This window comes from Sciurus carolinensis, chromosome 8, assembly GCF_902686445.1.
Source record: "Sciurus carolinensis chromosome 8, mSciCar1.2, whole genome shotgun sequence".
Taxonomy (NCBI): domain Eukaryota; kingdom Metazoa; phylum Chordata; class Mammalia; order Rodentia; family Sciuridae; genus Sciurus; species Sciurus carolinensis.
The window spans coordinates 29,790,410-29,805,377 of NC_062220.1; the positions used below are offsets into that span (position 1 = coordinate 29,790,410).

The following is a 14,968-nucleotide window of genomic DNA, read 5'->3' on the forward strand; positions in this document are numbered from 1 at the left end:
TAAACCATGGTTTATGTTTTCACTTAAAAATGAAACGCGGTTTCTGATGTTTCTGGTTGTAACATCATTATTTTTCTTCTGGATCTAATCACTACTAACATACCATGGAGCATTGCTGAGTCTCAGGGGAAGATTAGCAGTTCCAATACTTTTTCTTAGTTACAAGGACTCCTTTCCTCTTCTCTGCTGGTCTCCATGGATTCCTGTATTTAAATGCCACACAAAGTAGTGGTGTAGAAGCATTCGTTCAGTTTGCCTGGATTTGAATCCCAAATCTACTGATTTCTTGCTCAGTGATCTTGAACATATTGCTCAAACTATCTGGTCTGATTTCTTTCAACATAAACACCATAACATCAACTATCTATGAGGACTAAGTAATTAAGTATAACTATCGGCTAATTACGATATTGTATTTTGAAAGTGCTTTTCCCTGAGTGAAATAAGCAATTTTTTGAATACCTTTGAGGCATTACTAATGTATAATTATTAGCCTTTTGGATATACTAGAAATAGTTAATTAGTAGTTAGCTAACATTTATAAAGTTGTCACTATATGCCAGGAAGTGTTTGCTAAGTACTTTATGTACATTATTTTATTTAATCATTAAAAGCATTTTTGATGTTGAATCTATTACTATCCCATTTTACAAGTGAGGAAAATTAGACTTATATTAAGAAACCTCTTTATCACAAAGTCATATAGTATTAAGAACTGTGAGGAGTCTGGTGTTTTGCCCCACTTGCAAACTAATAAGTTCGCCTATCACTGTTTCTTGGGTGCTGGTCAGAGAAAAAGAACTCTCTGTAAAAGAGGTAGCCAGTGCTTCATGTTTGTACCAAAGTCCTACAGGATTGACACAAGTGAATATGTTGGTCTGTTTTCTTTTACTATAATGAAATACTCCCTTTTGAGTAACTTATAAAGAAAAGAGACTTACTTAACTCACAGTTTTGAAGACTGAAAGTCAACAGCATGGTGTCACCCTGGTAAGATGTTGAATGGCATTCTTATGTGGGAGTACTTGTGGGAGGGAACAGTTGAAAGGCAGCCCAGAAACCAGTGTTGAGAGGGCTCTCTGGAGTCCTAGTTCAAGGTCCTACAGAACTACTTTAATCACTTCCAAGGGTAGTGACCCCTCTGATCTCCCACTAGGCTCTACTGTTAAGGTCACCCCTCCCACCATCATTGCACTGAGGATCAAGCTCCGACACATGAAGCCTGTGGAACACACTCAAATGGTATTCAGACCATAGCAGTGTGCCCACATGGGTGCCTGCACATGGGGATTTTACTGTTTTTAAAGTAAACCAAAGGAAATGTGCTCTTAATTGGGAGATGACATCTCAACTGTCATGGGTTCTAGTTGCAAACACAACCTGATAAATGACCTGGTCAGCAACGTCTTGACCTTGCATTTTTGTCATACCCAGAAACACGGAGTGAAGAGGCACGCAGGCCCCATGTCAGATTGCTTCTTTCAGCAGGAAGTTACTAAGTCAGGGTTCAAACCCAGGTAGTCTCGCTCCAGCATTGACTCTCCTGAAAGCCCACTTTGGGAAACCAAAGCTGAGAACCACTGTACTAGATGGCAGTGAGGTCCTTCTGGTCTATAGTCTTCGTGACTCTGATTTAGAATCTTGAAATTTCTTATTTTTAAGTTGAACAGACAGTTACCATTGCAATTATTATAAACATAGTTGCTAACCCCCCTCTTTAAAAACAACTGACAGCTTATAAACTTTTAATGCAATTATTTAGTTCACTTACTCATATCATTTGCCAAGGACCTATGAACCTTAGGCAATATCATGCATAAAAACTACAGGTGAGAAGTAGGAACAGTCTTCCTTCTGAGGCAATAGCTTGCACGGAGGGGAATAATCTAGGGCATTTAGCATTCTAAACTAGTAGTGAGGTGAATATAAGCATCACAAACCATGGCAACTAGGAAATGGACACAGTTTCATCAACAAGGAAGGTAGAGTAGTGTTGATGTATCCAGTATGCATGAAAGGAACTCCTTTATGGTATGTGGCTGCTGTTACTTAGTGCATTGATATCATGTGTCTCATGCCTTTAAATGCCGTCTGTAGACTTCTGACTTTCCAATTTCTATTTCCAGACAACTTCTTTTCTTAACTCCAAACTACCAACCCTAATTGACTGTCCAGTGGGCATCTCAAACTAGCCAAACTGTGATTTAACTCCCACTCCCACCCCAAACCTGCTTTTTTTTTTTTTTGCACTTTTCTTCATTTTTATACATGCAACTTTATTCTTTCAGTTGCTCAAGCTAAAAAATTTAGCAGTATCCTCTATTCCTACCTTTTTCTCTTAGTCTACATTTGGATTATTACCAAACATTTTCATGTCTATCTTTCAATTATATACAGAATATAACCACATCTTGTCATCTCCATAATCACTCTGGTTCATTTTACCTCACATCTGGGCTATTGTAATGGATCCCAATAGACATCTACCAGCTTCCTATTTCTTTGTTTGCCATAATCTTTACGACAACTCAGCAGCTTGAGTCAGTCTGTTAAACTTTAGGTAAGATCATTATTTCTTTTCTTGAAACCTTTTGCTGGCTTCCTTGAGTCAAAGCCAAAGTCCTTACAATGGTCTATGAAGCCCAGTGTGATGTAATGCTCTCTTGCCACAACCCATCTCTGACTTCAAATTCTACTGTTCTTTCTGAATCCCACTGCTCTCCAGCCACAGGAGATGAGTACCTGTTCACTAGTAGGTGTTCACTTGTTCTTATTTCCCCATTTATTTTCTCTCTTTAGTGTCCTGCTCAAGTGTCATTTCACCAGTAGTACATTCCTTTCCTAACACATTTGCTTCTGCAAAACCCTCTACTCTACTCTGCTATACCTTCCCTGACACAGTAGTACTTTTTGACTCCCTTCTTTTCTTTATTATCTTCCTAACACTTGTTTTTATTCGATTCTGTGTATATTTTTGCTACTTTAGTTGTTTCTTGTCTGTTTTCCTCACTGGAAGTTAAGTTTGATTTCTGCAGGAATTTCTGAACCTGTGTTGTTCACTTTTGTGTCCCTAGACACAGCTAAAAGGGTGACTGTTAATGAGTAGGTGCCCAATAGAAATCTGTTGAAAAATTGAACTAATTCTACTGTGGCCAAGGTTTATTTTTTAATTTAAGGTGTTGGTAGCATGGATGGAGAAAGTGGAACAACACATTTCATTTTCTTTCTGAGTATATCCTTTAATAGTGGAAGTTCATACCTATTGGGTGATTCTAATTTGAAGAGGACTCACATGAACAAATTTTATTGTTGCCTTCAAATATATCTCATTTGTTTTTCTTAATGTTGTTCAATAGCAGCATTAACAAACATCTTCCCTTTTTCCTAACTTTAATGAGAATGCTTCTAGTGTATTATTAAATAATTACATGTTCATATCCTTTATCAGAAAAGTGAAGTTTGATTTTATTTTTAGTTCATCATATTTTAAAATCATGAATATGTATTGATTCTTGGCATTAAGTATTGATAATATTTTTGTTTAATTAGCATACTAAATTAATGAAATTACAGACTTTGTAATGTTCATCTTTGCATCCTGTATTTACCTATTCATATATCAGAGTCAAGATTATTTGAGCAGCTACTAGTTGTTAGGCCTGTTTCTGGATATGGAAGAAGAGCACTGTTAAGGCAGAAAATATTCTTCCTCTCATGAAAGCAGTTTTCTACTAGAGGATGACAGACAGTAAGCAAGTAAGTGAATGAGTAAGCCATGTTTTTCAACCGTGATTAGATCTATGAATAAAATAAAACAGGAAGTGAGTGTGGTGTGCTTAGCTAGCCTCCCTGGAGAAGTTGCACTTGAGCTGAGACGTGACAAATTAGGAGGAGTTAGTCATGCAGATCTGTAGTAATGCATTTTTGTTGCAAAAATATAATGCAAAATATATATATATATGCAAAAGTTCCAATGTGGAAATTGAACTTACATATAATAAGGCAGGAGAGTGTTTTCAAGATGAGGTCAAGAGATGGGCAGGGGCTAGTTCATTTAGTTCTTTTGCATTTCTTCTTGGGAGTCACTGGCAGCTTTGTTCTGGACTAACTTTTCAAAGCTACTCGTATGCCGAACAGTCTTAGAAAACAGAAAGTGCAGAACCATTTTTTGTTTGTTGGTTTGTTTTCTAGTGCAATAACCACAGAATCCTCCCCTGGTACAACAATTAGGCAGATTTATTTATTTATATATTTAGCAGTCCTGGAGATTGAACCCACATGCAAGGCAAACACAAGATACTTCACTACTTCTTTTCCTATTTGGATACCTTTTGTTTTGTTTGTTTTCTTGGCTAATTGCTCTAAAACTAGTACTGTGTTGAGTTGAAGTAGCAAGAATAGGCACCCTTGTTACTGATCTCAGAGTGAAAGCTTTCAACTTTTCACCATTGAGTATGTTAGCTGTGGGCTTTTCACATGTGGCCTTTATTTTGTTGAGATACATTCATTCTATGCCTAATTGAGAATGTTTATCATAAAAAGATGTTGAATTTTGTCAAACGCCTCTTAGGCATTTGTTGAAATGCTCATATGTGTTTTTGTCCTTCATTCCATTATATGTTAATAAATGCATATCTAATTTAATGATTTGTATATGTTGAGCCATCCTTGCCTTCCAGAAATAAATCCCACTTGATCACGGTGAATGTTCCTTTTAATATTATGTTGAAATTCAGTTTTCTGGTACAGACTGAGTATTCCTTTTCCAAAATGCATGAGACTGAAAGTGTTTCAAATTTCAGAGTTTTTCCAGATATGGGACTACAGCATAAGGCTTTTTCAGTAGTCTTTACCTTAACCCCCAGTTCTGAAATCTGAAATTCTTCTAAATCAGAAAAAAAATTTTGAGTTTTACGTTTAGGCATATTTCAGATTTCAATTTCAGATTTTTGGATTAGGGATGCTCAATCTGTAGTTTGTTAAGGATTTTTGCATTTATGTTCATAGGGATATCGGCCTGTGATTTTTTTCTTATCGTGTCTTTGTCTGGCTTTGCTGTCAGGATAATGTTGATCCATAAAATGAGTTTGGAAGTGTTCACTTCAGTTTTGCTGGAAGAGTTTGAGAAAGTGTAATATTAGTTCTTTAAATGTTTGGTGAAAGAATTCTGCCATGAGGCCCTCTGGTCTTCTGCTTATCTTTGTTGAGAAATGTTTGATTACTGATTCAGTCTCCTTAATCATTATGGTTGTTCAGGTGATCTATATCTTCATGATTAAGTCTTGTTAGGTTGTATGTTTCTAGCAGTTTATCCATTCCTTCTAGGTTATCCAATTTGTTAATATATAATTGTTCATGATAGTCTCTTAGTCATCCTTGTATTTCCTTGGTATACAAATATGAGGCTCTTTCAGTGACTCAGAGCCTAAGGAAATTTCTTGACCTTTTCTTGAAATTTCTTTCAGTTTTTTCCCTTATTCCACTCTCCCCACCCCTTTGTTGTTTTGAAATTTCAAAACTTTAGTTTTGTTCTTTTATTGGTTATATTTTAGATTTAGTTATGCGTATGTAACTTACCAATAGGGATAGTTAAATCTCATAGTGAAAGTTTTTAAACAGTAGAGGGATTTGAGAATGGTCTGATTTTTCCCTGATTTCTTATTATTATCTACTATTATTTTATGTTGATAGTATTTATTTGTATTTACCTACATATTTATGGTTTTGTCTTCACTTTTCCTTCTTGCTCAAGAAAAACAATTTCCCTTGAAAATGTTTTCCCTTTTCAAGTATATGCTTGAAAAAAAATTCCTCTAGAGCCAATAAGTTCCTGGTGGTAATTTGTTTGTAAATATTTCCATGTTTTTTCTTGAAAGATTTTTCTGCATGTATAATTCTATGTGGATTATTATCTTTTTTAATTAGTACCCTTTTTGCCTTTGCTTCTGTTTTATCCAATGAGGAGTCTGCAATCATTTTACTTTTCTTTGTATTAATATCAGCAAATTAAAATGATTCAAAGTAGTACATATTTTTTTTTATAACTGCTTTCAGGACCTTATCTTCATCTTTGTATTCTTTAATATCTTACAGTATACATAGTTCTGAATTATTTGTACTTTTTTTATTAGGTATAGATTTATGTTGTGCTTTACGGATCTGTGGATTCATACTTTCTATTACTTGTGAAGAATTCTCAGCCATTTTCTTTTAAAACATTTCTTCTCCATTATTCTGTTTTCTTCTGGGCCACTAATTTGACATGTGCCAGAACAGGGGCTGAAAAACTTTTTCTGAAAAGGGTTCTACAGGTCATTTTTTGGCTTCATAGGGCATATGAAGTCTGTTGCATATTCTTTATTGTTGTTTTGTTATAACAATACAAAACCACTCTCAGATCTCTGAAAAATATATGCTTAGCAAAAATATATGTGCTTGACTACTTTCTTTTTCTCTTCTCTGTGCTCTTAATCATTGTTTTAGTCAGCTTTTTGGTTGTTCTGATTAAATGATCTGACCAGAACAATTGTAGAGGCAGAAAAGTTTATTTGAGTGCTCACAGTTTCAGAGATTTTAGTCCATAGAAGGCTGTTCTGCATTCCTCAGGGCTTGAGGTGAGGCAGAACATCCTGGCGGAAGAGTGTGGCAGAGGGAGGCAGCTCAATGGACTAGGAAGGGGAGAGAGAGAGGGGGGGGGGGAGGGGGAGGGAGAGGGAGAGGGAGAGGGAGAGAGAGAGAGAGAGAGAGAGAGAGAGAGAGAGAGAGAGAGAGAGAGAGGTTTTCACTCTCCAGATACAATATATATACCCCAAAGTCAAGCCCCCAATGAACCACTTCCTCTAGCCACACCCCACCTGCCTCCAGTTACTACTCAGTTAATCCCATTAGGGATTAACTCATTGATTGGGTTAAGGCTGTAACCCAATCATTTCTCCTCCAAATCTTGCATTGTTTCACAAAGGAGCTTTTGGGGGACACCTTATATCTAAATCATAACAATCACTGATTTTCATATTCTTATCTCTTTGCAACATTTGATATAAAATCTTCCAATTTCCTAATTCTCTCTTTAAGGTTCTCTAATGCTTTATAGCTTACTCTTTGAGTTCAATGATTACTTATTTTTCAGATGTTCCACTTTTAAAAATTTGTCCTCTAGTAGCCAGATATCTCCACTGACTAAGGATGATTTTTTTTTTTTTTTTCCCATAAGCATCTGTACTCTAAGTGGAAGCCCCAGAGAGATCTTTCCTACGTCCCGGATGTTCCCAGGTTTAATTTCCCCCCAGCTGTTGCCATTGAAAAGCAACTTTAGGGCACCTGCAATATCCTCCATTCCTGACTGCCAGCCTCTGTAGGTAGGCTCACTGATATATTAGCAACTTGCTGCTCTGATCCTATTTCTCCTTTTGACAGCCAGGTTCTGGGATACCTTGGACTATCTTGGTCCATGCTCCTAGATACTGTCTTCCTGTTTCCCAAAACCAAGCTCTTAGTTACTGTAACTCTGGATCTAATCAACTCCAGACAGTCCAGATTTGTTTGTCAAGATGTTCGTTTTGAGGACAGATGTCCTTAGAGATCTCTGCTACAATTTGTGAGAGCAGAGCTGATGCAGAGGATACTCTCTGTGGGATACAGTTGCTCTGGAGCTGCCAGGTTCCTTGTAGTGTCTAATCATTTGTAATGCCAGATGCATGCATCTCATATCAGTTTTATATCCAGAAAAAGAAGTAGTGCGAAAAACTTTTTTCACAGGGCATTCCTTACGAGAAGGAGATGATATTATAGAGTATATTTTCCACATATTTGTCACAGAATATTGCTCAAAATTGTTGTTTTGAAGTTCTTTTTGTTATTAATTTTTTAAACTTTTCTGTGTTTTTTTTTTTTTTTTTTTTTTTTTGGTAAATATAGAGCATTGGTAGTTTTTATTTGATTGCATTACATTCTCTTAGTCCACTGTAATAATACCACACATCAAAATGCTACATTGGTGGACAGAAGTGACGCCGTCCAGCAGAGTCAATTTGGCACGGGAGACAAACAAGTATTGAGACTCTTAAATTTGAAACGGTTTATTGATGATTCAGAAACCCAGGAACCGCGGGGCTGGAGGAGAGCCGGTTTATATTCCCTCTAGGAGGTGAAGGGTAGGGCTGACGCCAATTATTAGGCGAGGAGCTAGCTGTCCAATCACGGTAAAGGTCAAAATGAGCAGGCACAATCAGGAGCACTCGGGAACTCATGTGCACGCATTGTGTGCGTGGACTTAATTGAATACGGCCAATGATAAAACACCTGGGTGTGCTTTATGCTAACCGACTTCCTCACCTCGGATGTGAGCAAAACAACTTCTGGCTGGCTGCCAGGTGCCATCTTGGCATAGTCCATATGGCATAGCCCCCAGCACAGAAGGTCAGTGTTTTTTGAAGATTTAAGTTTGTTTTTCTCCTTACAATACTTCAACAATCACAATATATCTATTTCATCTTCTTATTTTTTTCTTCAGTTAATTCTCTTACTCTAGAAAATTTGCATTTTACAAAGACTGTTGGTACACAGGATATGCCTCAAGTCAAGTTCCTCCACAACATGGCCATAGAGTAAGGACTAGGATATTTACGTTTAATATCAAATGTATATATTTTTTAATTTCTACATTCTGTGAAGGATACTATGGATTTATAGTCAATTATATTGTTCTTCCTTTAATTGATAATGTTTCTTTTTTAAATCTTATTTTGTTCATTTCACACAACTTTCCTTTCTCTGGTTGTAGAGTCACACCATTTGTGCAATCATATGTGTACATAGGATAATGATGTTTGTCTCATTCTATTATATTTCCTTCCCCACCCCCTTTCACCCCTCATTTTCCTCTATACAATCCATCCTTCCTTCATTCTTGCCTCTCCCCCACCCCCTTTATGTATCACCATCCACTTAACAGATAAATCATTCAGCCTTTGGTTTTTTGGGATTGGCTTATTTCACTTAGCATGTTATTCTGCAACGCCATTCATTTACCTGCAAATGCCATAATTTTATTCTTCTTTATGACTGAATAATATTCCATTGTGTATATATACCACAGTTTCTTTATCCATTCATCTAATGAAGGGCATCTAGTTTGGTTCCACAATCTAGCAATTGTGAATTGAACAACTATGAACGTTGATGTGGCTGCATCACTGTAGTATGCTGATTTTAAGTCCTTCGAGTATAGGTCAAAGAGTGGGATAGCTGGGTCAAATGGTGATCCATTCCAAGTTTTCTAAGGAATCTCCTTACTGTGTTCCAAAGTGACTGTACCAATTTGAAACCCCATGAGAAATATATGAGTGTACCTTTTTCCCTACATCCTCACCAACACCTATGGTTGCTTGTATTCTTGATGATACACATTCTAATTGGGATGAGATGAAATCTTAGGGAAGCTTTGATTTACATTTCTCTTATTACTGGAGATGTTGGACATTTTCTCATGTATCTGTTGATTGCTTGTAGATCTTCTGTGAAGTGTCTGCTCATTTCCTTAGCCCATTTATTTATTGGGTTATTTGTATTCTTGATGTTAAGTTTTTTGACTTCTTTATAAATTCTGGAGATTAGTGCTCTATCTGAAGTATGATTGGCAAAGATTTTCTCCCACTCTGTAGGCTCTCTCTTCACATTGTTGATTGTTTCCTTTACTGAGAAAAAGCATTGTAGTCTGAATCTATCCCAATTATTGATTCTTTATTTGCTTTCTTGTGCTTTGGGAGTTATGTTAAGGAAGTCTAGTCCTAAGCTGACATGGTGAAGATTTGAACCTACTTTTTCTTCTATTAGGTGCGGGGGTCTCTGGTCTAATTCTGAGGTCCTTGATCCATTTTGAGTTGAATTTTGTGCACGGTGAGAGATAGGGGTCTAATTTCATTTTGTTATAAATGGATTTCCAGTTTTCTCAGCAATATTGGTTGAAGAGGCTATCTTTTCTCCATTGCATATTTTTGGCCCCTTTGTCTAGTATGAGAAAATTGTATTTATTTGGGTTTGTGTTCGTGTCCTCTATTCTGTACCATTGATCCACCTGTCTATTTTGGTGCCAATACCATGCCGTTTTTGTTACTATTGCTTTGTAGTATAGTTGAAGTTCTGGTATTGTGATACCCCCTGTTTCATTCTTCTTGCTAAGGATTGCTTTAGCTATTCTGGGTTTCTTATTCTTCCAGATGAATTTCATGATTGCTTGCTCTATTTCTGTAAGGTACATCATTAGGATTTTAATTGGAATTGCATTGAATCTGTATAGCACTTTTGGTAGTGTGATCATTTTGACAATATTACTTCTGCCTATCCAAGAACATGGGAGGAGATCTTTCCATCTTCTAAGGTTTTCTTTAATTTCTTTCTTTAGTGTCCTGTAGTTCTTATTGTAGAGGTCTTTCACCTCTTTTGTTAGGTCAATTCCCCAATTTTTTTTTTTTGAGACTATTGTGAATGGGGTAGTTTTCCTAATTTCTCTTTCAGAGAATTCATCACTTATGAATAAAAATGCATTAGATTTATGAGTGTTGATTTTATATCCTGCTACTTTACCAAATTTATTTATGAGTTCTTGAAATTTTCTTATGTAATTTTTTGACTCCTTTAAATACAGAATCATGTCATTGGCAAATAGTGATAATTTGAGTTCTTCTTTTCCTATTCATATCCCTTTAATTTCTTTGGTCTGTCTAATTGCTCTGGCTAGAGTTTCAAGGGTGATGTTGAATAGAAGTGGTGAAAGAAGGCATCCCTGCCTTGTTCCAGGTGGAATGCTTTGAGTTTTTCTCCATTTAGAAGGATGTTGGTCATGGGCTTATTAGCATAGGTAGACATTACAATATTGAGGTATATTCCTACTATTCCTATTTTTTCTAGTGTTTTGATCATGAAGGGGTGTTGTATTGTATCAAATGCTTTTCTGCATCTATTGAAATAATCGTATGATTCTTAACTTTAAGTCTGTTGATGTGGTGAATTACATTTTTTGATTATTGGATGTTGAACCAACCTTGCATGCCTGGGATGAAACCCACTTGATCATGGTGCACTATCTTTTTAATATGTTTTTGTATGCGATTTGCTAAAATTTTGTTAAGAATTTTTGCATTGATGTTCATCTGAGATATTGGTCTGTTTTCTTTCCTCAATGTGTCTTTGTCTGGTTTTGTTATCAGGGTGATACTAGCTTCATAGAATTAGTTTGGAAGGGTTACCTCCTTTTATATTAAATGGAATACTTTGAGGAGTATTGGAATTAGTTCTTCTTTGAAGGTCTTGTAGAACTCAACTGAGAATCCATCTGGTCCTGGGCTTTTCTTGGTGCATAGGCTTTTGATGTCTTCTTCTTCTTCTATTTCATTGCTTGAAATTGTTCTGTGTAAATTGTGTATGTCTTTCTGAATCAGTTTGGGAGGATTATATGTCTCTAAAAATTTGCTGATGTCTTTGAGATTTCCTATTTTGTTGGAGTATAGATTTTCAAAGTAGCTTCTAATTATGTTTTGTATTTCTAATGCTTTTCTCTTGCAACCTTTTAAATTCTATCTTTATTTTGTATGTTAGGCATTTTCATTATAATCTGCCATGGTGTTAATCTGTTGTAATTTTGTACATTTGGTGTCCTATAAGCATCTCATATTTGATTTTCCATTTTGTTCTTCAGATTTGGGAAATTTTCTGATATTATTTCATTGAATAGATTATTCATTCCTTTAGTTTGTATCTCTGTGCCTTCCTCAAACCCAATAATTCTTAAATTTGATGTTTTCAGGAAATCCCATAATTCTTGGAAGTTCTGATCATGATTTCTTACGATCATTTATTTTTGGTCAACTTTGTTTTCAAGATTAAATATTTTTTCTTCATTGTTTGAGGTTCTGTCTTACAAGTGATCTAGTCTGTTGGTGATGCTTTCTATTGAGTTTTTAATTTGGTTTATTGTTTCCTTCATTTCAAGGATTTCTGTTTTTGTTTTTTGTTTTTTTTTTTTTTCAGAATCTCTATCTCTTTATTGAAATGATCTTTTGCTTCCTGCATTTGCTCTTTTAACTGTTTATTTGTGCCATCATTCATTGCCTGCATTTGCTCTCATCTCATCCTTTCTTTCTTGGATTATTTTAATTATGTACATTCTAAACTCCCTTTCTGACATTTTTTCTCCCATGCTGTCATTGGATTCTATTGATATAGCATCTAGGTTTGTTTGGGACACTTTCTTCCATTGTATTTTCATGTTGCTTGTGTATCTTCCCCTCTAGCAGTGCAAATCTGAGGTATTGCAGTTTTCCTCATGTAGACTTATAGTGACCCTGCAGGTTTCCAATAGCTTACCTTAAAGTGGGAGATCAGTATTAGCAGCACAGAATACAGACAATATGCATTCTTAACCCAAATAGTTTCTATTAAAATATTAACAGTATTGTCTTAATAGAGATGATGAGTTCCATTATTATCTACAGTATCAACAATAGTTTTGCAATAATGACCACAATATCTAATGGGGACAAAGAGGATGGGGATGGGTGTAGGATGTAATGTTAATAAGACGTGAGTCTGTAGAGGTACTATGTCATAGGAATAGTGAAAGAGGATTTAAAAGAAATTGGTTGTTAGCATGAGAAAAGGGAGAAAGAGTCTCCAAGAAAACAGATATGAGGAAAATAGAATGAGAAAAATATTAATAAAAGAAAAGAAAAGTAGGAATAATTGTAGGTATAATAGGAATAATCATAATAATACTATTAATAAAAAAATTCTACAATAAAACTATACTGTACTGTTCAAACAACTGTCTGTTCCTAGACAACTGAGAGGTACTTGATAATGCAATGTCCCAAGAGTGGAGTTGCCTGACTAGGGATGGTGGCCTCCCAGGCCGGAATAATCCATGATAGTGGGCAGAGGTGACCCCCCATGTTTGTAGATGGTCGGCTACAGCGTGGGCATTAGACAATGCACTGGACTGGGGAGGAGACTGTGGGTGCTGGACCAGGATGGTCACTGAAGATGTGCACGTGGGTGCTGGACCTAGTTGCTGGCCGGTCTCTGTTGTGTTTTTTAAATAAAAATTCACCAAAATTCTGCCATTAAGGAAATAATCAACATTTAAATAACAATGAACACCATTTTAGTATATTATGAACATCACCCTATATCAGCAATGAGTTTGATATTAGGGGGAGAAACTCTTATATATGTAGTAAATGTGTTAATTTTTCTTGATTTAGGAAAATGTCTGAAGAGGAACAGTTTAATATTGAGAGTACAGCTGAGGCAGAAGACTACGAGGAGCCTGCTGAAACTGTCAATGCTCCAGTTCCTTCAGAAAAACTTTCAGAGTCAGGTCTAAGTGAAGAGCATGAATCGGAACTAGAAATCAGTGAGGGCAATGAGTCACCTGAGGAGCTCAGTGACATCAGCATTTTAAGTCTCGAATTGAAACAGGAAGGAAAACTCCTGGAAGGGGTCGTGCCTTCCAAAAAATCCTTGCATTTTCTAGGATATGATACACAGCAGCCCCATGTGCAGTTAATCGAACAGAATTCAAATGTGGATACTCTGGCATTTCTGAATAAAATAAAGGCTATAAAGGAGTCTTTGCAAACGTCAGTGACAGAATCTTCAGCAACAGGTATTTTGAAGAGAAGACAGAATATTTCATTTCTGCATTTCAAAGAATAGTTGCTTTTCATTTTTTATTTTTTGTTTATTTTCATTTGAAGATCTATTTTATATTTGTTACTATTTTCCCTTTCCCATGCCCACCAAACTTCCATAGTTATACCACTTAAACTATTCACTATGTGTGAAAGCTTTCCTTTTTTTCCTTTTTTGGTTCTGGGGATGGAACCCAGAGATACTTTTCACTGAGCTACATCCCCTTCCCATTTTATTTTTTATTTCGAGACAGGGTCTTCCTAAGTTGCTTAGGGCCTTGCTAAGTAGCTGAACCTGGCCTTGAAGTGATCCTCCTCCCTCAACCGAGTTGCTGGGATTACATGAATGCAACATAGCACTGACTTTGTGCAAACTTTTCTATTTAGCAATATCTACTCTTCCTCAGTAAATGAGCATCACCAAATTTTAAATCCATATTTATTTATTTATTCAAATAAATAAGTTTAAAATGTTTAGGGATGGTGAGAAATATCTGAAAAATTATTGAGTACAATTACAATTCTTTTGCCTGCCAATGTGGAATTATTTTACGTAGCTAGAGACCAGATTCCCTAGTTTCATATTCATTGTTCATTCCTTGAATCATGTTGCTTTTACATATTTTTATAGTCTGCTTAGAGTTAACCATATATTTAGTTTAGGAAAAATCCTTGTCTCATTTTTGGTCAATTTTAAAACCCTAAAGCAGTGTTCATTATAATATTATTAATAACAGAAAAGGGGAGCAGCAGTAACATAGTTATACAGAAAACCATTAACTGACTGCACTATTCCTCCTGGTCCACAGGTTTTGAGAATTTCCACTCATAGGATGGAGAACGTGGGTTGTCATTTAACAGTGATAATAACAGCAGCTTACTTTGGCTGGTAAAATGTAGCTTTTGACTATAGTGGGTTGTTTAACGTTGTGTGGTAGGTTCAGACAAATAAAGAATAGAAAGGAGGAAGGAGAGAAAGCTAATTAATTATATGCAACTGAACTGAGTATCTCTTAATTTCATTATTCAATGTAAATTTGGATTCCATTTTTAGTATTTCTATAATTCCCTGATATTGTAACTTAAAAACATGGTGATTTTTTTAAATAAAAAGTTGTTTTGACGCTGTACTTACCAAGTTTCACAAATCCCTCAACATATCTCCCCATTCCAAAGCTTAAGAAACCACTGCTATGAAAAATTTAAAATACATTAATCATAGCTTTTCACCTCCAAGAAACAAAATAGCCTACTAATAATTTCTGTTTAACATCTGAAAG

General features: G+C 35.8%; 1 protein-coding gene across 1 annotated transcript in view; it reads left to right on the plus strand.

The window, feature by feature from the left end:
* Iqub (IQ motif and ubiquitin domain containing) overlaps positions 1 to 14,968 on the plus strand; it is a 79,662-nt gene that overhangs the window by 1,995 nt on the left and 62,699 nt on the right. Inside the window, exon 2 of the mRNA XM_047561459.1 lies at positions 13,260 to 13,663. Within this exon, the coding sequence (XP_047417415.1) occupies positions 13,264 to 13,663 (400 nt within the window). The 5' untranslated portion in view covers positions 13,260 to 13,263. The remainder of the gene's footprint in view (positions 1 to 13,259; positions 13,664 to 14,968) is intronic.